A 22,698-nucleotide genomic window follows, 5' to 3' on the forward strand; every position below is an offset into this window, starting at 1 on the left:
GGCTTTGTGCGCCTCACAGTTAAAGAAGCTATGCATGTTGAAAGACTTTTTGGAAAAATCGTTGTTTGCTTATGCATCAAAACATATTTTCATTCTGGTTATTGTGTGCGTAAGTGTATTTTTTTTTTTTTGAAAATTTTTAAAAGCACTGAAATTTTCCCGTTTCGATTTTTCTTCAAAAGCAATCTATGTAAATGGTTATCCACTGTATATATTTTGGCAGCTTATGTTACCATGCGATTGCAATATTTTAACAATGATTTTAATATTATTCACTACATCTATTGTTACCAACACTATAAAGGATAAAAAATATGCATTGTCATGGGCGAGGAATTTAGTTTTCGTGACATAAAATTAAATATTATAGTAAATAATATTATAAATTAAAAATTAAATTAAATATTAATTTCGTGACATAAAAAAAACACCAAGTTCGCTCTATTCATCGCTATCTACAACTTAGTTTATCAAGTGTAATCTAACCATGTAAACTCATTCTGTTATGTTTTAGGGAAAAGGAAATGAACTCTTTTGTTCAGCGTTAGCCTTTACTTCAGTTTTATAAGTTATTGTAAAAACCATTATAGCCCGTTTACACGTGCATGGATTTACTGGCGGCAGTACATAATATTATCGCAACCATAACGATAGTACACTAATGTAAACACGTATTATCGTGCAAGTTGCAAGGCTGCAGCATGAATCAAACATGTTTAGCGGTTTCTGAATTTTCACGCGATATTTTCAACTTGCATCATCCCCAGTATAACGACAGTGGCGAACCTGCCGGAAAAAATACGAACTACACCGCGCAGACCATTTTGACGTTTACTAATCTTCACAACCTGTCGAATAGCGCCATACAATGACAAAAACGCGTCTCGTCTACGCTTAAAGAATGAGATTGGCGAGACAATCGGTACTTTTGCTGGTAAACAGTTATTATCGCGATAGTTCAATTTACACACTAGCCAGTAAAACTATGCACGTACACAGGCATTAAGGTAATTAAAAAAAATATTTATGGTGGTAAACCGCGTCAAATGTACATTGTTATTAAAAGAATCATGTCTGCTGAAAACAGGCTCGGTAGCTCTCTACCCGGTAGAAAAGGAAACCCCGGAAGGGAGAAGGTTAAAACACTACATACCGATGAATACAAAATCGCGCCCTCATAACGAAATGCGCAGATAATTTTCAACTTTCGTAAAAAAAGTTCTTATAAAAACAACTCTAAATTGTTCGATTGACTTTTGTGAATTTACAAAATAATTTCGAGATAAAATCACCAAAGAAAAAATTTAGATCGTAGCATAACTAACTGCTAAAGACTGGATACTAGTGTTGGCGTAACATAAACATACGAGTTCAGAATTAGAGCAAAGTGTAAACACAAATGGACGAATTTCGTCGACCGGGAGCGTAAACATTCAAAGTACCTATCTACCTGACGCCAGTCCGGCAAGATTTTAATCGATACCTATGAGAAGATGATCTGAGAAGGCTATTAGTTTAGGAAAAAATAACAATAAAATAGAAACATGATAAGTAAATGGTTTTGCAGTTGTCATTATGTACCTAAGTTTTTTTAAGTCTGTTTTTAGATATTTTTTAGTTTTGTCAAAATATAGCATTTCTTTGCTAAGTGAATGACAGTTGGAAACACTGCGTCATTATATTGTATTATAAACTGACATTGTTTTCTTTTAAAGAAATAACTGTTCGGTTTGTATAATTTGAAGGATAATTTACCTGTCATATTTATAAATCACGCGTTCCGTTCGATCACATACCTATTGCATGCATAAAGAATTTATTATTAAACTAAATGTTATTTAAAAGAAAAGTTTATGCAGGAAGTTTATAATAATGAATATTATTCTTAGCGCCGTAATAAAATTATAGACAACGTGTAGTAAATATTATCTACGCAATACACGGATGAATTTGTTTTATGGCAACATCGTTTTTCGATCGTTCAAACATTGCAGGTACTAAATCTAGTTATCACCTAAATATCGGGTGTTACGGGTGTTACATTTATTTTATTTGTAAGATATACAAATATAAAAACTAGCATGTTGATTTTCAACCAAATATGGTGTAATATTTTAGCTTTTTTGTGAGATTTTTAAAGTTGTGTCGAAAAACGCTTGATTTTTGTGTCCGGAAAGTTGCACGTATGCAGTTCGCCGTATCACACTTCACCGTGAAATGTTTTATCGGAAATATATGGGCGTATATTAAACACCGTCCAACTTCTTTCGGTCGTATAGTACTGATATACAATTCATAATTAAATAAAACACAAAAATGCAAACAAATTTTGAAAATAGCCGATATACTGGATTATTCGTTTGGTTAGGTTTTCATTCTTGAATTCATGAATTTTGCCAAAATCAGCTATGAAAATTGAATTAATGTTCATATTGAATCTAATAAAATTGGAGACCGTGTAGTATACGGTCATCTCTACCCGATACGAAAGCTCACGGCGAACTGTGCCAAGGTGAAATGTTTTACGTACAATTTACATGTAACCCTAGATTTTAGCTTAGCTTTAGATTGGCTATAACGCCATACGTTAGATCAATGATACTCAACCTTTTTTTTCTTCGGGCCAATTACATATATTTGTAAAGTAACGCGGGCCGCATCACTACTGGTGTGACGAAAACCATCATGAAACCCCCCTTTTTTACAAAACATTTTTGAGATTTTAAAAATTATGCGTGTTTTTTAAATTAATCGTGTGCAATAGCAACACTCTTATACCAGATCTGTGCGTCAAAGTCGAAACGAATCTCAAGATATACGAAATTCCTGATAATAAATGTGTTTCGGGCCGTACATAAAAGCTTAAAGGGCCGCATGTGGCCCGCGGGCCGCAGGTTGAGTATCGCTGCGTTAGATGCATACTTTGGAAGCTGATAATGACTAGAGCTTCCAACACCGGTATTGAAAACTGCAGCAGTACCGCCACTTTGTCATTTTAATGAATAATTGAGTACCTATTCGAGTATTTTCATCCAAGAGAAACTTTAAGAGCCGATAGTATAAAAATTTGTTAACTGATAATAGAACTGTTCAGCTGTGATACAATATAGTTTTGCAGAGAATCTAGGTCCACGGTATAAGTGACAAATCATGTTGTCTGATCTATAATGACAGAGATATTGTAAAGAAGAAATTCTCATGTACCTATGAAATGTGTACGAATAGTATGAAAAATCACTCACTATTTGGCAGAATCGTTGAGCTGGTACTCATTGGATCGTCCAAAGCACTCTTGGACTCCGTGGTCCGCCCACAACCGCTTCATGGCGGCCAGTAGCTCTTCAGAGAAAGGTTCTGTATCCTCCATGCGTTGGATAACGTCAAATACCATCTTGCCGTCCGTCTGAAAGAACATAAGAAAACATATTTTTATATTGTGATAAAAAAAACATTGTGGTATAGATATTCTTTTCCTTGAGAAGAAAATATTCAAACCTGATCAATTTATTTAATAATTTAATTTAATGTTTTATAATATGGCACCAATATTTAGGTTTATTTTTTAAGTGAAGTATGAACACTTAATGTAAGAAAAATCAAAAAAATACGAGTAGCGCAACTTACGTGCATAAAGCGTAAAGATCAGAAAAGAAACCAATGGATAATGAAGCAGACAAGAGTACGCGACGTGATAGAGGCCGCTAAGTAGATGAAATGGCAACGGGCTGGACATGTCGCTGGACAAACGCCGTCATACAGTGGTACAAAAGGGGCATTAGATGCCCACAGGGACGCCCTAAAATTCGCTGGGTAGAAGACACAGAACAGATAATAAATAGATTACCAATAGGCTATATTCAATACGCCGCATGGTGAAGCAGGCTTTTGAATGTGTGAGTGTCCTACGAAAATGAAGGACGCATTATGCACGTGCAATAGTGTGAGTAATACACCAACGTTAAATGAGCGTAAATGCATAAACCGGGAGCAGTTTTCAGTATTAGACGTTAAACGTATTCTAGACACGTGTGTAAATTTAACCCGGATTCATCCTTACTCGAGTCGGTTACCTGCTATCGCCTTACCCGTTGTGTATTTCAGTTCCCATTATTTATGAGTTCCCTGGTAGAAGAGCTCATAAAGTTCGGTGGATGTACGTGACAGCAAAGAACTAGGTACCGATAAGAGTGGAGAGAGCTGGGAGAAGACTTCATCCAGTAGTGGATTGGCCCCGACTGCTGATGATGATTAAGGGTTAAACGTATTTCTATTCCCTATCATCCATAAAATCGAAATTTCTATAACTAATATTAATTTCTAAAATATCACGTGTTAGCTTAACTAATGCGGGGCCAAATAATCGACCCACAGTCGAGTCGGCTTCGAAATACAGAATTTTTAATAATTCGAAAAGACCCTGGAACGACGCGAGACGAAGTACAACATTTCTAGTGCCTTTTTACAAACTATTGCCATTTGGGCACTAAACGTCATTTTCCTGTCAAACGTAATGCCAAGATCCCTTACAGATGGTATTCGCATGGAATATTAGAAAACAATACTTGTGAGGTTCTAGAAATAAGTAAACGATAAAATATTGCATTTATCAATATTGAAGTACAGTGTGTTACGCCTGGCCCGATAGAGTCCTAATTATTATTAAAATAGTCAAATAAGACTTTCCATACGAGAGCACACAGAGTTAGTATACAAACACTAGGTACAGCTATTTCGGGAACTAATTTAAATATTGCATTCACAAAATGGTATTTCTTAAATACACAGTTTACTTTAACACCTCGTAGATAACTAACAGAGCACGCCATTGAGTAGTTGTAGATAAAATAAACTGTGTTTTACGGACATATTAAACGGTTAAACCAACTCCAACGGTAGATATATTTTTTTTCTATTGGCTATAAAATCCGAAGTGGATCTCAGCCTCCTCATGTAAAATTCCCTAGTAACAGTTTTTTTTGTGTTGGCCACTTGAGCAATATATTATCTCCATGTTCTGGATCCAAAGATAGATTGAACAACAACATGTGACTTTGCCATACCCGGACTTCGAACTTCGAATAACTATAACCTTAATAATACAAAAAAAGACCGCAACTGTCTGTCCCTTTGAAGCGGGCGAAACCGGTGATGACTAATACTACAATAAGTGGAACTATTGTCCGAAAACAAGAAATTGGCGATATCACGAAGTCGCTGTAGTCGCATGTAGAAGGCTTCTCAGTGACGTACCTGTCATGGCAGCAACCCGTGCTAGAGGCGTTTTTAAATAATGTATCGGCTCTTCTTTTAGCTGCAACTCCTTTTCTTCTTCGAAATAAACCAAAAGTTTACCTACTAATAATAATTCTAACACCACTCCTGATCGTTTTAGACATATTTTTATTATATATATATATATATATTATAAAAAGCTTCAAATTACGTATATTGATAGAGGCGTACACCACAGGTAAATACTCGTTTACTGTAACGTTAAATACGATAGCGTAAAATGAATTGATACATTTGGGGCCGTTCTTTACTTGAAAACGAAGTGCGATTAGCTGCACTGGAGTGGATTGTTAGTTTAAGTTTTAGCACGTCGACGAGAAGTTTTTGTTCGACAGTAGTACTACATAGTATTGTCTTTAATTTTAATTTCACGTCTCGTTCTGATTGATTAGGTCATTTGAATCACAATGAACAAAATTTCTCATCGAACGAGTTCACGAAGAACCCTCAGCAGAATATTATAATGTCGAGATTTTTCACATTTATGGCGGGCTACTGAGACTCGATAGCTCCCGTCGGTCAATGGTTAGGTGACGGCATATTTTACAATGAGATATATTAAAAAAAAAAAAAAAAAAAACTTGAATTAATGAATCAGACATTAACATGAGTGATCATTTAATTCTGTGTCACGAGGTAGAATTTGATGGGTACAAAACTGAAGTAGGTATCCACTGCTAAATCGACGACTGCCACATACTTCATTGACCTCTACAAATGAGAGTCAACTGTCGTTCACTAAGCAAATACAATATAAATAGACTAGGTATACATGCATAAAGCATTCATGACTTACCTAAGATTTAACGAAACGATGAATAATCCGACTACTTCGTGGAAAAACACACTAAGTTAAATTGATGTGTTATTTACTTTTTTGAGCTATGTTTATGGAGAAAAATAACAGACCAGCCAAATTTCTTTTGGATTTTTTTCTCGAAAAAGTCACGAAATATACATTTAATTACTAGTCATAAGTAAAGTTATGATTATATTACATTCTAATGTAATATCATAAATATAATGGAATACAAACCCAGCTCTAGTTGGTCTTACTTACATACTTGGAAATTATTTTAATAATATTGTACCATGAAGTTTCGAGATTTTTCCTGCAACTATCGCCTTTATCAACATAGGATTACTCTGTACCTTACACCAATATAATTGTCAATTTAAAATTGATTACCTACTGCTTGTTCTCAAATTACCGTGAAACAAATAACATATCTTGTCATGCGGTATCTTTTTCATAAAAATAAATACTAAAAAACACAGGAAAAATCAAACCAAATCTAGATATTAGGTACTCAAATATAACATGGAAAAACACATTTTGATTGTTATTTCCTAAATTAGTATCACGATAAAAATGAGTTATATCCTTATAGGTATGATTCGTAATTTAAAGATGTAAATTATATTTTAAATATCTTGCTAGGTACACATTTTTAGTTTAATAGTTGACATTTTTGAGTTAGTGTATTATTCCATGGGGTAGTCGAAAATAGTGTTCATAAATAATATACTTTAAAAAAATTGTGATACAATTAAGAATTCATTTCTGCCAACTAGTATATTTTCTGACAACGACAATTATTGGTAACACTGTGTTAGTATCACTCGTAACAGAACTCCCCCCCCCCACCCGGCAACTGAATATGAATAGAGTAATAATGTTCAACTCCAGGACTCCTCATTCTATTAGACAAGCATTTAAGTCAAGCCATAACTGAATAATTGTATCTGATATTAACAATTGTTAGTTTGTGGATAGCTTTAATCAGGATGCATTCACTGTCGGAGCATCATTAAACTAATAGCATGCAACAGATGAAAAAATGAAGTAGATAAAATACATAATAATGCTCTTGAGATTAATTAATTTTTAATCTATTATGTACGTACAATAAAGTAAGTTTGTCGTAATGTCTTGGTAAGTAGAATATAGCCTAGTATTTAAAAAAATATTATATGAGAATAAGTGCACGCGCCCATTACGACGGCCAGCTGCTGCTCGCAACGGCCGGTGGGTGGACATAACACGCAGTCCGCGTAGAGTGTATACTGTCTGGGTATACAGAGAGGAAATGGAATAAATCGGGGGTAAGAGTGGATCACTGGACAAAAACCAGTGGTGAAGGGTGGAAGTAGGCTGTCTACAGATCTCTAGATCTGACATATATATTGCACACTACGCTTTGACAGTCATACTTATTTATTTTCATTGAACTAACAATACAAATTGCAGATGGAATTAATTATTTTTTTTAATTCGATTCAAATTTTCTCGAATTCTCAAATTATTAATCTCCTGTTGGTGATTTTTTTCAAAATTCCGATTGTCCTTTTCTGAGTTTACCTACTCTTCACTAGTTAGTTTCTTGAGAATTCTCAATCACAACCTTTACGCTAAAGAGTTTATAACGCTTTTTTTAATCGTGATTTTCAACGCAGTTCGCAAAGCTGACATACAAAAGACACCAAAAAGAACCCTGGCGATGATATCTAGTGTTATCGATTCGATTTATGGTTTCTTAGAATATACACAATTCATAATTATATTCTCGGAAATTCTTAACTATAATTTGAATATGAAAATTGAGCGTGTCTTCGTTTATTTAGTATTTACTGAGAATCGCGTGAGCCTTGTCTCAATTTGACGTGATGCTTTCAGAAATGTCATTTTCGAGTCACGGCCGATGCAGTATCAGCCGAATCATTCTATACTATGGCCATTTGAAAAATAAAATGCCGCTCGTTCTACGAAAATAATACAAAACTATATTCAATAGCTTTGCTTTGTCGCTATGGTACGTCATATCTGGTACCCACTTAGTTTGATAAATTCGCAGTTATAAACAGGGATGAGATATTGAAAGAAAGATATGGCGTCGGAATAATTTTCCCATGAAACTTTATTTTAAAATTTATAAAAATCTTGACAAATAGCTAAAATATCTATCATTTACCCATTGACTTGAACCGGGGGATTTTATGGGGCGGTCCAGCTCCAATTCGATGTTTGCGAAAATTCTCGTTTGTCACAAGAAATCGTAAAGTAGATACACATAATATTGTGGATACAATAATTAAGCGGGGTTCCAATAAATAAAAATAGCCCTTTCCGTTCATTATAACCGGAATTAAAATCGAAAAAAAAAAGAATTATAGTTACGTTTTTTTACGTTAAAATTTGTATATAATATAATATTAGTATAGATATATAAATAGTGAGTATAATTTGATTACATATGTAATTAAGTCATACACAATAATAACAATAATTAAAATGAATAATATCATTAAAAAAATATTTATAAAAATCTAAATATCCTAGATGTCCCATAGTAACATACAATACTTCTCCAGCCCATGTCCAAAACAGAGAATAAAATACAAATATAAATAATATTTGATGAATATGTATTTATTATGCTATCATACTATCACATCATCAATTTTGTCCAGTTTAAAACAATTGAATTATTATAATATATAAAACGCCTGCATTATACATTTATGCTGTAAAAATACTGTACGTCAAATCAGTATATTTTTCGATTCGAATATTTCAAGTTCGATTTTCTTAAAATATTAACTATCCATGTACACGTGCATGGAATTACTGTCGGTAATACTGCTTATTTTAAACTATCTCTGTTATATATCTGTCTCTCCAATCTCATTCTTCAAGAGTACCTAAGCGAGGCGCGATGTTGTCATTTTATAGTAATATTCGACAGGACGTATTGAAAATCGGTTAACCTCAAAATGAGTAGTTCGTTTTTTTACCGTCAGGTTCGCCATTATCGTTCTACTGCGCAGGCGCAGATCTTACTTGCGCATTAAAATTCAGAACCTCCCAAACTTGTTTGATTCATGCACGCATACATTTTCTTACTGTAAACAGTAAATCCATGCACGTGTAAACGGGGTATAACAGTAAATGCATTTTTACTGACTGTCAACCAAAACTGTAATAGAAACAGATAGTACGCGATGACATGACGTCGCTCTAGGATTGGTTGGTCGAATAGACCACATGTCAAATGTTCAAGCGACGAAAAACAAATTTCAGTATCCTATATTAAAATACATGGAGGTATTTAATTTTTTGTTTTTACAGCATATGAATGCTGTATTCATTACAAAGCAATTTAAAGAAAAGGATGGTTCTGGTCCATTTAGATACAAAAAATCATTCTGCATTAAAAGGTCGATTTCGACAAACCAATCCTATAGGGACGATGAGATAAGATATTAGGTTCGTTTGATTTTAAAAATCGTGCATAAAATGACGCATCAGATTTTCGGAATACAGAATTTTAAAAATGGAACATCCGGTGGGACGGAAGTGGGTACAATATATAAACATACAAACGTCTGAAAATACCTGTTATGATTTTAATATCATAAATGTGCACTCACCACGACTAACACATCGATTATAACTCAAAGCAAATCATCGACGTTAAGAATGCTCAGAGTGATGGAGACATCGAGTAATGAATTAATATTAACAAGTAACTGAATAATCTTGTTTCAGATATGGCTCATGCTATTTGTATGCAGTTAAAGTACATCAATCGGAGCGGCGAATGAACAACACAGAGAACTCCATTCGATCGAGAATTTATTTTATTGTGCATTCAATTTCAATTTGTGCAGATGGCCTGAGCTACGGAGTTACTATACTGCGCTGTGCCACAAATGCATTTATATCGCGATTAAGTAGTTATGTATAACCAGTGCATATGGAGTCAGACATACATTATACTGTAAAAGTAGTCTCTTTTCAAGCGCACTCACCTACATAAATTATGTCGCACTGTAAAACGAAAAACTGTGTCATCTTATAATTTTATATTGTACAGTGGATCTATTATATACACAAAGCGGCTATGGACGGCTTAAGTGATTAATATTATCACTTTATCACATTTATGTATAGAGGCGGTTAATTGCTACCATATGTTAACCGTCTAAATTGTCTATCTCGCTCTGAAAGTTAACACAACCGGGAGAGAGTTTGTTAAAATATAGCACTTTTTGACAGTTTAATTAGACGGTCAACATATTGTAACAATTAACCGCCTTAATAAATAAATATAATAAACTACCGTCGATAGCCGCCTTATGTATAGAATAGCTTAGCAGGTTGGGTTTTAGACCCTCCCTTCCCTACAGACGCAAAATATGATGCCACCTTGGCTATCTTTGGCGATGCACTGTTCTATTAGCCCAGTTGCACATTGAAAATCGTCTCGACTGGGATAATAGTCATAAATCAAAACTGAGCACAACATGCAACTTTATTATCTGCGTATAGGCAAGGTCGATGTCGCGAACAGGAATTTAAAATATATTTTTATCGAGAAATCAATAAACCAAAAAAAAAATCTTGAATTCGAGAATTTCGAAATAGTCCTAACGTGCAGAGTATGTACCCATAAATCTGCCCCCGTTTTATATTATTTAATAAGTTTCATTGTTAGTTTGTGAGTATTTTATTTCTGATTACGTAACGTAAAGAAAACTTAGATGGAGGTATTTCAAAATACAGAACCTATAATCGATGCAAGAGACCAATCACGCCTTTATACGGCTAAGCCTCTATTAACAGTTGCAACGATGAATAATGCAATGCAATCTCGTTTAGGTTTATCCATTAATTGTCTCCAAAGACGTAAAAACTAGTCTATACATTGCACAACGATGCTCTGTAAGCCTAGTTTATTACTCGAACGGGTTACATGTATATGTTACGCCGAATGTGCGAAATTGACTATTACATGAAATGGGCAAAATTTTGCCTAATTCATGTAATAGTCAAGCCCGCTGCCTTATTCATGAATTAGGTAAATTATCTGCCGAGTGCGTGAATTCGCCAGGGTATGGAATTCTTAAACTGTCAACATGACAGTAGAAAAAGTAAATTTAATACGGATGGTTTTATTAGTTATAATTGGACATAATATAATATTATTATTATTAGGTTAGGTTAGGTTTTGTAATTCTGAATTCTACTGAATGTCTATTTTGAGGTTAGCTAACAAGTAGTGTCAACAAACTATCAAATCATACTATCACAAATAAACAATCGACCATTGCACGATTGATACCCAAGCACCAATCAAATCGCGAAAATACCTTATAATAAAACTCTTCCGTTATCATATTATAGTTCTAGATTTTGTTGGGCATAGTAAATGGATATGAACGTCATTGTGGTTATTGATTGATATATTTTTATATAATCAATGACATTATTTGACACATTTGGCTAGTTTGATTAGTTGCAAAAAAGGCCACCGGAGCGCGACCATCTATTTTGACCAATGCATGAGCATTTGACACATTTGGTTTAGTTGCAAAAAACACCACCATAGCGCTACTATCTAATTTGACCAATGCATGAACTAGGCAGAAAAATTACTGCCGAATTCACGCACTTTACAGATATTTTGCCTAATTCATGAATAAGGCAACGGGCTTGGATTTTGCATGATTTAGGCAAAATTTTGCCCATTTCATGTAATAGTCAATTTCGCACATTCGGCGTAACATATACCTATATCAACTGTAGAACGGAAAAGGACGTAAGCCTCAGTTTTAAAATAGGTTATATTGGATAATAACATTGTACACGACTAAATACACGTTGTACCCAAGGATGTAAGCTGCAAATGCCGATTTATAATCTAAATTAAGCTGGCCATTAAAAAAAAGAAGGAAGTGAAGTGGGAAAAACGACTTAACCATAATTTGTATTGTTTTTTCTTTAAGAGCATACATCAGTGAAACGACAAATAATTTTCAACAGTAGGTGCGACGAAATTTCGCACTCGTCGCCAATAGGAGACCGACGGTCGAGGTGTGCGTACGTCAATTTGTTTTGTCATGGCATCGGAGGAATATATTAAGATGACTAAAAAAAACTTTACTTCACAATCCGCGCATCACCTAGCCACGATCTTTTTAGACCATGCCTCAACTGAAGTATAGCCTTAATTATTAACTCAATAAATAATATCAGATTAGGAATATAAAAATTCTCATGCACTTCACGGTTATGTCTATTTTGTATTTTAACTTTGACCGAAAACCATAGTAAAAACGTTTTTGTGCCTCCTGGAAAAGTTAATTTGTGTGGATTACGTCTTTTTTCCATTCTAAACTCGATTTATAATAAGTGAATTGGTACTGATTCGTTTTATGAAGAGTAAGCTACACTGAAATCCGTAAAATAAAGCAACATTGTGGGAGTATTTTCTGTGTAGCAAACGTCTAATCATAATGAATAAAACAAAAAATGATTCTTGTTAAATATAATAATTATAATATTATTCTGTCATTTGTACTAATATGTCATAGCAATGTTAAGCAAATATTAAAGTTTTGAGTCCAATTAGCGAAGAAGTGACTGTAATCTGTAAGCCTTTTCCTGGTGTAGGTACCTATATCTGAGTTTTTTTTTGTTCATTCAGTATAATAGTTTTTTTTAAACCATGTCCGAACCTAAGAAGATCAAATGGGCCACAGAGTCGAGGTTTGTATTAACAGATTTTTGTTTTTACAGCAATTGATGTTAGCTGCTTGCTCAATCTATTAGGTCCATACTGTGATTTCAAACACAATTTTAAAAACAATGTGTATTTGCCAGACCGAGGATTCGAACATGGGACCAATTATAAGCCGACGCGTTAGCCGCTCGGCCATCGTATTCTATAGAAAAATTACAAAAAAAGCATAATCAATACTTGTGTCATCAGAAAATTACAATAAGAAACTACGATTAACTTGGATTTAGTACACAAAAGGACTATTTGAGACGCCATATGATTGTATATCTATACGTCCTTCTAAGGTATAATTCTATCTATTTTACAGTTCTTTTCGCAAGTGGAGGATAGCCATAATTTAATTCAGGAATGTGTACCAAGTCATCAGTAAATGCCATCGATATAATTAATATTCTCATAATATTGAAAGAATTCATGAAGTAGTGGTAGAGCAATTAGAATTAATCATTGCAGAAACTAGCAATAGTCATCGATGATTCATTCGGTTGGCGGAAAATCTTGTTGATATGTGAAATCACGTGACGATGAATAACTCACGTTGTGCAATGATACAAAATGCATATTATTTATTATTGAATTGACTTTCAATTATAATAATAAAACAATCAGAGTATTTTTAAAAAATCGACAGGTACTTGATCTTAATGGAATTTGAATTTAACAAATCTTAGCCTGTAAGTACTTATGTTTAACTAATATGCCTTATTATTAAAGCCTGGCATTATGGTGATACAGTAGATCCATTTAGTTTGCCGATTATGGCTGATAAGCCGGGTGGACGGTAAGTCTGAGTATACACAAGGACGCAGTTTCTCTTCTGATTCGTCCACCTGAAACAATAGTATACACCAGTGCTCCGCAACCTTTTCCCACCCACGGCACACCAAAGGTCTTCCGAGAATTCCGCGGCACACCACACGTAAAACAATTTATGCACCAAAACATGGACCCCACATCCTGAAGGGGGACCCCAGGCCAATATCTTTGGCGGGCCCCCCTACCTTTAGCTAAAGTTGAAGACAGCGTGATACTCTAAAATAGCATTTTTAAAATAGTGTTCGAGGTAAAATTAATGGTATTGATTTTATGTTCAGCAATTTTTCGTATGGTTGCACATGCAGGTGCTCAAATATATTACCAGCCATGTACGCAAATTTGGCTATTGCACCGCGGCACACCGGTTGCGGAGCACTGGTATACACGACAAGTCATGGTACCAGCACTGCGCAGTTTCAAATAAACATGTCTGGCGATTTCACACGATTTTTTTCAACGTGTGTTTTGATCCAGAGTTAGGCCCGTCTCACACTGGACACCGGTGTCGCGCTCGATATAATATAGGAGGCCTTTGTATTATGTCGGATGGATTTATAAGATAATTTGTGTTAAAGATATTTCTAAATAGTTTAAAAGTTACAGATGCCTTCATATAGCAAAGACTGATGATGTTGACAAGACAGACTAGCATGGAAAATAGCTTTAATATACACAATGTAAATAATGTAGTAGACATAATTCTTCGTGGAAGTCTAATCTACGATGATATCCGGATAGAATCGGCTGACCTGTATTACGGGACGATAAATCTCTTAACGGTCAGCGACGGCGAGAGGAAGCCAGTAACCCCTGATTGAGATTAATGGCCGAAGGGGGAAATGCGATAGGTGAGAACTACGGACATTGTCAAATCGAAACACTTTTTTGTATGAATAAGCAAGAGGCTGAAATACAGTCATCAATCAAACTCCACCTACCAAATGTCTGATATGATTTTGCTCTTCAGATATTTGTGCAAGATTGACATTTCTTTGATTATTAAAGAAAGGTGACTCGATTCATAAAATGTTGACATTATGTAACTAGTAACACTAACTATGTAACCGTGTACATAACTGATAAGTAAACTAGAGGCTATCGTTTCCTGTGATTAGAAGTGTTGTCGTTTTTCCGTAATTTAATTAACACAATAGTAAAAATATTAAAACTGGACAATACACATTATTAGTAAATATAAACTTAACATGGTTTAATAGTTGCCATATTAGTGGTTAATTGAATAACTACACGCGCTGTGTGTTACGGTCATGGCCCCCCTACCTATCGCAAAAGATAAAGGCAGTGTGACACAATAGCGTTTTCCAAATGCTGTTCGCGGTAAAATTAATGTGTAAGTATATTTAGTGTTTTTTTTTGCATATTTAAATACATCCATTTGAATAATGGAGTTGGCGAGTATCGATACACAATTAAAATTTGTTTCGCACGACCACAAAATTTTAAATAATAACATTACTGAAGAAAAATAACGCCTATTTTTACAATTAGAGAGAATTTGTGATGTGTATATCACTTATCTGGTCGACTCGCCACGCCGGGCCCTTCCTGAGCTCGGGCCCCCAGGCTAAAGCCCTGTCAGCGCCCCCTTTGTGGGGGCCATGGTTACAGCATTCGTATGTTTTTTATTGAAATGGTTATCAATCACTTAACGCATGTGTTAAATAGATGGCAATCTAATTTCGATAGTTAAATTACTTAAATTCATTAATGCGTATGGCGGCAGGATGTGGGCAATAAATAGCATATAAATATTCGGATAGTTTGAATAATATAATAAGAAAAATTATAATATCGACGAGTGAAGGCACTTGATGGAATTTAAATTTTAATTATAATAGATTTAAGTTTTGTAGTATTCTATTTGAGTCATTTTTTGCGACTCGGGTTTCGTCTTTCGGCATCTCCAGACACTGTGCGCACTCAACAATGGCAATTTCAGACTGACTAGTCGTGTGTAGGCAAAAACATTAGTAGAAAAAAAATACTCAAAATAGAATAGTATAAAACTAAAATCGATTATAATACTCGTATAATAAATGTTTGATACTGCTAGTCTTTCGTGTTTGCTTAAAGGCTTAAATAATCAATACTAAAAAAATGCTTTGTCAGAAAGAAGTAAACAACAAACTATGTGTCTATTTAGAATAGGTAATTATTTTATGATTCTTGTCATTATTCTTAAAATTTTGCCGCTGCTACTCGTTGTCATTAAAAACTATGTATTATTTATCTGTAGATTGGTTAACTCAGGGAACTCAAAAATAATGGGAAATGAAATACATAACGGGTAAGGCGAAAGCAGGTAACCGACTCGAGTAAGGAAGAATCCGGGTTAACTTACACACGGTCAAGAATACTTTTTACGTCGAATACTGAAAACTGCACTCGGTTTATGCATTTACGCTCATTTAATGTTGGTGTATTACACACACTATTGCACGTGCATAATGCGTGCTTCATTTTCGTAGGACACTCACACATTCAAAACCCTGCATCAAGATGCGGCGTATTGAATATAGCCTATCGGTATTGTATTTATTATCTATTCTGTGGGTTAACTAGTGCATAAGTCGACTTATTTAAATAAGTATTATGCATACAATTTAAGTAAGAAGCTATTTTATGAATGAAACTATTGAATAACATCTAAAGTAACAAGCAACAACTATTTTAATAAGCTATCTCCTCGTAGACTTCCTTTTATGTGACAAATTTAATATGCTGTAGATGTCACATTGTTATTTATGTTGCATTACGCCGTCAACAGCAAATTGCTCTATCATCCGGCTGTTGCACTCTCGTTGCATTCTTGCTGCATCAAACAATTACCGGGATTATGCAATTAAGATTAACTCATATAATAATTCTTCCCAACTGTTTGAATCACCGCGTTTCGAGTAACATTTTCGCACAGCAAACGATTAATTGCCAAAACAAAATATGAATGGATATATTTTTCGTGAATAGTGGCAAAAAACATATTGTTCGTTTAGTTCTCCGAGACTTGGACAGTAAAGACAAGACGCTTTTGAAATGTGGTGGTGGAGGCGAATGCTTTGAGTCTCACGAATGGCCAAACGTACCAACGATTAAATAATCAGCCGACTTCAGATTCTAGTCAGACTCGGTTTTTCTTTTGATGGAACTCCAAATTATATTAAAATTTATTTATCTTGACATTGAGTGAATTTACAAATTATAATTTCAAGACGTTCACAACATTACATTTGGGGGAAGACAAAGAAATGTGTAACAGTAGGTATTATTCATGCAAAAAACAGTAATTAAAAGAATACATAGAAACATCGTTAAAATTACGTGGAAATACAGCGAATGAGTTAAGACGATACACCAGTGAAACGGCAAATAATTTTCAACTATAGGCGCGACTAAATTATGGACTCGCTGGCATTCGGAGAGCGAACGTAGAGGTGTCAATACGTCAATTTGTTTCGTGATGGCGACGGGGGTATTAATTCATAAATCGTGGAAAGATGACTAAAAAACGTTACCCATTTACTTGAAAAAGAAAACATGTCAATGAATATATTATTGTTACTAATAGAACAATAAACAGAACATTAAATGGACGCATGTTGGATTTATATGACAAATTATATTTCGTTCGGCATGCGTCATGTGCACCCGCGACCGGCAATCCGCGCATCGCCTAGCCACGATCTTTTTAGACCATGCCTCAACTGAGGTATAGCCTTAAGTACACCTAATTATATAAAATAAAGTCCAACTAAACTCATCCTCACACAAGTGGAATAAATCAATATCCAAATCGATTTGTTATTTAGCATTATTATTAGCATCGTTATTGCCCTCCCGATTGGTAGGTACCTATTACCAATGGCCGGTTATTTCTGCACCTTGTGAGAACAACTAATGCTCTCAATTTCTAAGATAGTTATCAGGGACACATGCAGGGAGGATGATAATCTGGAAAAAACACGTGATATTTACTCAGTTCGAAGGTTGGAGAGGTCGACGAAGAGCATCAGACAGATGGAAGGACCAGATACACTGATATAGACCCTGCTAAATGCGAGAGGGATGGAGTCTTACCATGGAACTGTTATATGGCCTAATTATCAGGGTATCGATCCTCAAACATGAGAGATGTCATGTTTACGAAGTTTTTTTAAAAGCGATATCAAACGATGGCATCGAAGTATGTATTGAAGTTATTAATTAATTATTAAGTAATTGAAATTTGGCCCAATTAATAATGTATACATACATTACATTTTAGTTGTAAAGTATATATCCATTTAAGGGTGCAACTCGAGGACATATTATTATTAGTTTAGTAAACTGAGTTTGCAAATTTGGATGGGGTGCGCAAAATAACTACCACCTTCCATATCGATTGGTGCGTCACAATGAAGACTGGCCACGTGTCTCTTATGAGCCGTGGTATACTGCAAATTGGTTTGCCTCATTACTACCCTCGTTACGGAGGGGAAACAAGTTTGTAAAGCGTTAACGTTCAAGTAGATTTTTAATATATTATTCAGGTAAGCTTTTATTAATAAATTTTATTTATATATAAAAAAAAATTCTAAGATTAAATTTAAAATTCAGGATGATTACCATTACGTAAGTCGTAGGTGACTTTATTATGAGGGATAGACGTTACTGATTCACTCAACACGGTCTCACAGACGGGTGTCATTCGCACTATATTACTATAATAAAATTAACACTATATTTCGTCACTGTTCTGGCAGAAGACACTAATTCGAAAAAATGACATATTGAGTTAGTCATACCAAAATGTTCCTTATTTCAAACTTTACCGTCTGGAAACCTTCTTATTAAATAAACAGTCTTTATTTTTAAGTCATCTTTTTTACGATTACTTAATAAACTCACATGATAGACCATTTTAAATATTTTAACAACTTCAAAGTCAAAATACTCAAAACTAGTATTCTCCAGTTAGTGTGTTCTGCCAGAACAGAGACGATTTAAGAATGTTACATTCCTAAATCAAGTGAATTATTCGTTGAATAAAAAAGTAATTAATTCAAAATTATTAGCAAATGCAAGGAAGCTATGACACTAAAATATCTTGGAGTAATCCATCACGTCGGTTAGTAAATAAAGTAATACCTACTTTGATATAAAATACAAAAGCCGATAGCCAATATTAGCTCAATTTAGAAAGCTGCATAGAATATTATAAGAGCGATTAATTAAAATTTGTCGTAATTAATAATGGTAGCTTTAGCATAGTGGTATATGTGCGTGGGCGCGAAACCCGAGAGATGCAGGTTCGATGTGTTCGGGGTGTCTTGCTTTTTTCAAAAAGATTTTTTCTTTGAACACTATAGTCATCATGATTTAAAGATTTTAAACCAACATAGACACGCCAGTCCGCGCGTAATTTGGACAAATACACAGAATGGATGAAGAGATCCGATTTGAATTTCATCATATCAATGAGGTAGTAATGGCTGGAACCACGTGTGAACCCACCCGCATCTCACCCGTGTCCGGAAATTTGTACGTACGAGGCAGTTCGCCGTATCACACTTCACCGTGAAATGTTGTATCGGAAATATAATATGATCGTATATTAAAGACCGTCCAACCTCTGTAGGTCGTATAGTACTGAGATAAAATGCATGTCTAAATAAAACTCAGTTCTCGTCGGTTTACTGACAATTTTATAAAATAGCCGATATACTGGATTATTTAGTGTGTTAGGTTAGGTTAGGTACATTATTGTCTGCAATGCTCCACGAACAACGCGTAATTTTTTCAGCTTTATGATAAGAAAGCTCACGGAGAACTATGGTGAAATGTAAAACGTACAATTTACATGTAACCCACCTCACCTCACCACTCCACCGTTACTATTTTTAAGTTTGGAACCATTTGAGAAAAGAAAACAGAAGGAACAGGATTTAACGGATATATTATAAGATATACAGTTCAACTGTACAGGCTAGTATAGATATGATCCACAGACGGTAGGTATTTCAGAATAAAATGGACCTTTTCGTGTGATAGACTGGTAATTATACTATTATTTCACTCGCTGTTGAACAGAGCACATGTATTCCGCGACACTGGCTACTAATTACAACTGCTAACTAAGTGCGAATTTATTGTTGCAATGCAAAGCGGCAGACGACGAAAAAATTAACAGAGATAATAATTATAATCAGTTATTTCATAAATGCCGCCGAAAAATGGAGCCGAAGATATTAAAATCTCCCGGCTTTGATAGCAAAGAAATGAAATAGCTGAACAGATCTATCCCCAAATATCCAAGGCGAATAACTTGCTCTACAGGTATATTTTGATTTTTGAATCACAAGTTTTCATCTTGTCGGCTACCTTGAAAATGTTGACACTTTATTTTTTTTCAATAGATTATGCGACATTGGATGTATGTACTGCAAGGTAATCGCGAATACTAGACGATTATTTAAAGCTTACTTTATTAAGAAAAATAAAATTGAATAGCCTATTGTATTTAAACAATACCTTAATTTCTACAAAAATTATAAATAAATTGACTGCTGGCTTACTTAACTACACTAATGCGTATGCAGCTATTACAATTACACCAACGTCACCAATACAATAGTAGCAAAGGTTTTAACTAATTTGGCGCATTTCACGCAAACAACACATACGTGCAATTAATTACACACGTATTATAAAAAACACGCACACAATGTCAAAACCAATGTCATACTATCACGAGTCCTGAGGATGTAGGTATTTAAGCCTATTGGGCCCTCCTGTCTATACAACGATGTTATTTTTGTAAAAATATGCATTCGATGCGCCGCGGCCGGTCCGATACCAAAACAGTTACGCGGTCTATACCTACGCCCGACTGTTGTAATCGCACAATTTTCTAGCGCGAGTTCGAATCGCCGTTGGATATTAATTGTCTTTAATATCTATTAATTGTCTGTCGTGTTTTTTCATATAATATCTATTATAAAAAGGCAAAATATAATATATTTTGTTTAGTATACATAATAATGTAAATATGGCTGTCTTAGGCAGTGATGTCCCGTGGGGGTAGGCAGATTGAGCGTCGCTTCGGGGCGAATCGAGGAGAATCATTAGGTATATTATATAGAAATATCTACCTAAACTTATAAGTAAGTAATAACGGAAACATTTTTCTATTAAAAATTCAGCTCACTGGTTGGAAACAAAATGTATTAATAATTAACATACAAGGTTTAACAGGACCGTATTTTTTTGTCGGATTGCCGATGTCTAGTTTACTTCCGTTGACCTTGGATGTCACGTCCTTGATGACCAGCAACGATACGTGCAGATTTGCGAATTATACGTAGGTACATAGTTACCTAATTTAAAATGTATCCAAATATTTTTGCAAGTCACTCGCGAGTTATGGAAGGTGTCAGGTGTATTTTTCAATGTACCTATCTGAAACCGTAGGCTCGCAATATTGTCTATTGAAGCAGATGTGGCATTTAAATTAGATTTAGTGGTATATATTTTGTTAGTAATGTATCCATAAGGCACATTTCATAAATATTTATTTTCATCATGAAATGATGATAATAAATGCTGTATAAAAAATTGAGCGGTATTTTGCGCTGTCTAGGGGCGGCATTTTGTCTAGGGATGTCACTGGTCTTAGGACTAAAAGGTGATCATATTTTACATAGAATTATAGTTGATAGAATGTTAAAATATATGCTAACCATAAATTTAAAAAAAAAACTTAATAATAATTAACACAATATGTTTATGATAATTCTAATATAACATGCCAATGAAAAACTGCATAAGGGGCATTAAGCATAATGCTAAAATATACGGAAGTAAATCAAAATTCCCCTTGCCGAAAGAACAAAGGGAAGACTGTAATTATTATTTGTGCATATTTAAACATTTCGAAAAGTGCAATTTTTCTTTTTTGTATAGCGACCGTGTCGCATTGGACAAAGGAATTGAGGAAGGCTTTTCAGTAGTGGGTGGGTGCTAAGGGTGGAGGGAATAGGGGATGTTTTCAGTTAACACAGAGGTGGTAGACCATGAAAAAATATGTGTTTTATCAGAAGTTCAGAACAACGAACATAATTTTTTTTAATTTAGTACCTACATTCATTGCTTGCTTACTTTTGTAACTTTTGTAACCTTTATCTTAGGTTGGTTGGTATATTCCATTTACGTGGGTTGTATTTAGTTGGACGATAATTGATAATTTAATATACCGCACCGTGAGTGTAAAACCAAGGCATCTGCAAAAGACATATTTTGGATATATTAGGGTTTGAAGTCTTCATTTGGATAGGAGAAATAGTTTCTAAAAAAAAAACATAATATTTGGTTTATATCTACATTATATTGCATGTTCTTTCAGTTACTTCACTTTTACATTATCAAGTTTACGACTTTTGCATTTGTTTTGCATTTAATCTCGAAATTGAAAAATTTGCAGATGCCTTGGTTTTACACTCACGGTGCGAATTACTATCCATGGTTTTTTCAATGGGTGTTCTTACAGTTACAAATTAATATTTCGCAATCCCCATAATAGTCATAGTATGTTAAACGTTTTAGGTACGTACACAATCAACTCGACACCGATGAAATAGGAACCCAGATATAGATATGCTAACAAAGTTGCATTTATTCTATGGACGTGACCTATTCCATAGGGTTGAAAGTTAAAACGTCAATAAAATCAACTGTAAAAATACAGATATATTAATGTCATTGTACATATATCAGAAGAAACAGTGATCTTGTATTGGAGCGTAGAAATAAATGTATATTGGATACGTAAATGAAAGGACATTTCTTAACATGAGATGTCATTTCATTATAATCACTGTCTATTTTCTATTTCATGCAGTGCGATCATCTGACAGGTAGGCGAGGCGGCCGCTTGAACTAAGAGCAATCGCGCGCTAGGAATTGTATGGATTCTGCTGAACGCCTTCCAACTTAATATTCCATATGCCAA

General features: G+C 34.5%; 1 protein-coding gene across 2 annotated transcripts in view; it reads right to left on the minus strand.

Annotated features, from left to right (window-relative positions):
* The window catches only part of Galphao (G protein alpha o subunit), a 307,748-nt gene that overhangs the window by 133,277 nt on the left and 151,773 nt on the right, over positions 1-22,698 (minus strand). For both annotated transcript variants that reach the window (XM_085943830.1, XM_085943828.1), the window contains exon 4: positions 3,243-3,403. In XM_085943830.1, coding sequence (XP_085799956.1) covers positions 3,243-3,403 — 161 coding nt within the window. The remainder of the gene's footprint in view (positions 1-3,242; positions 3,404-22,698) is intronic.

This window comes from Rhyacophila brunnea, unplaced genomic scaffold, assembly GCF_057557595.1.
Source record: "Rhyacophila brunnea isolate RB1 unplaced genomic scaffold, BYU_Rbru_1.0 scaffold_16, whole genome shotgun sequence".
NCBI classification, from domain to species: domain Eukaryota; kingdom Metazoa; phylum Arthropoda; class Insecta; order Trichoptera; family Rhyacophilidae; genus Rhyacophila; species Rhyacophila brunnea.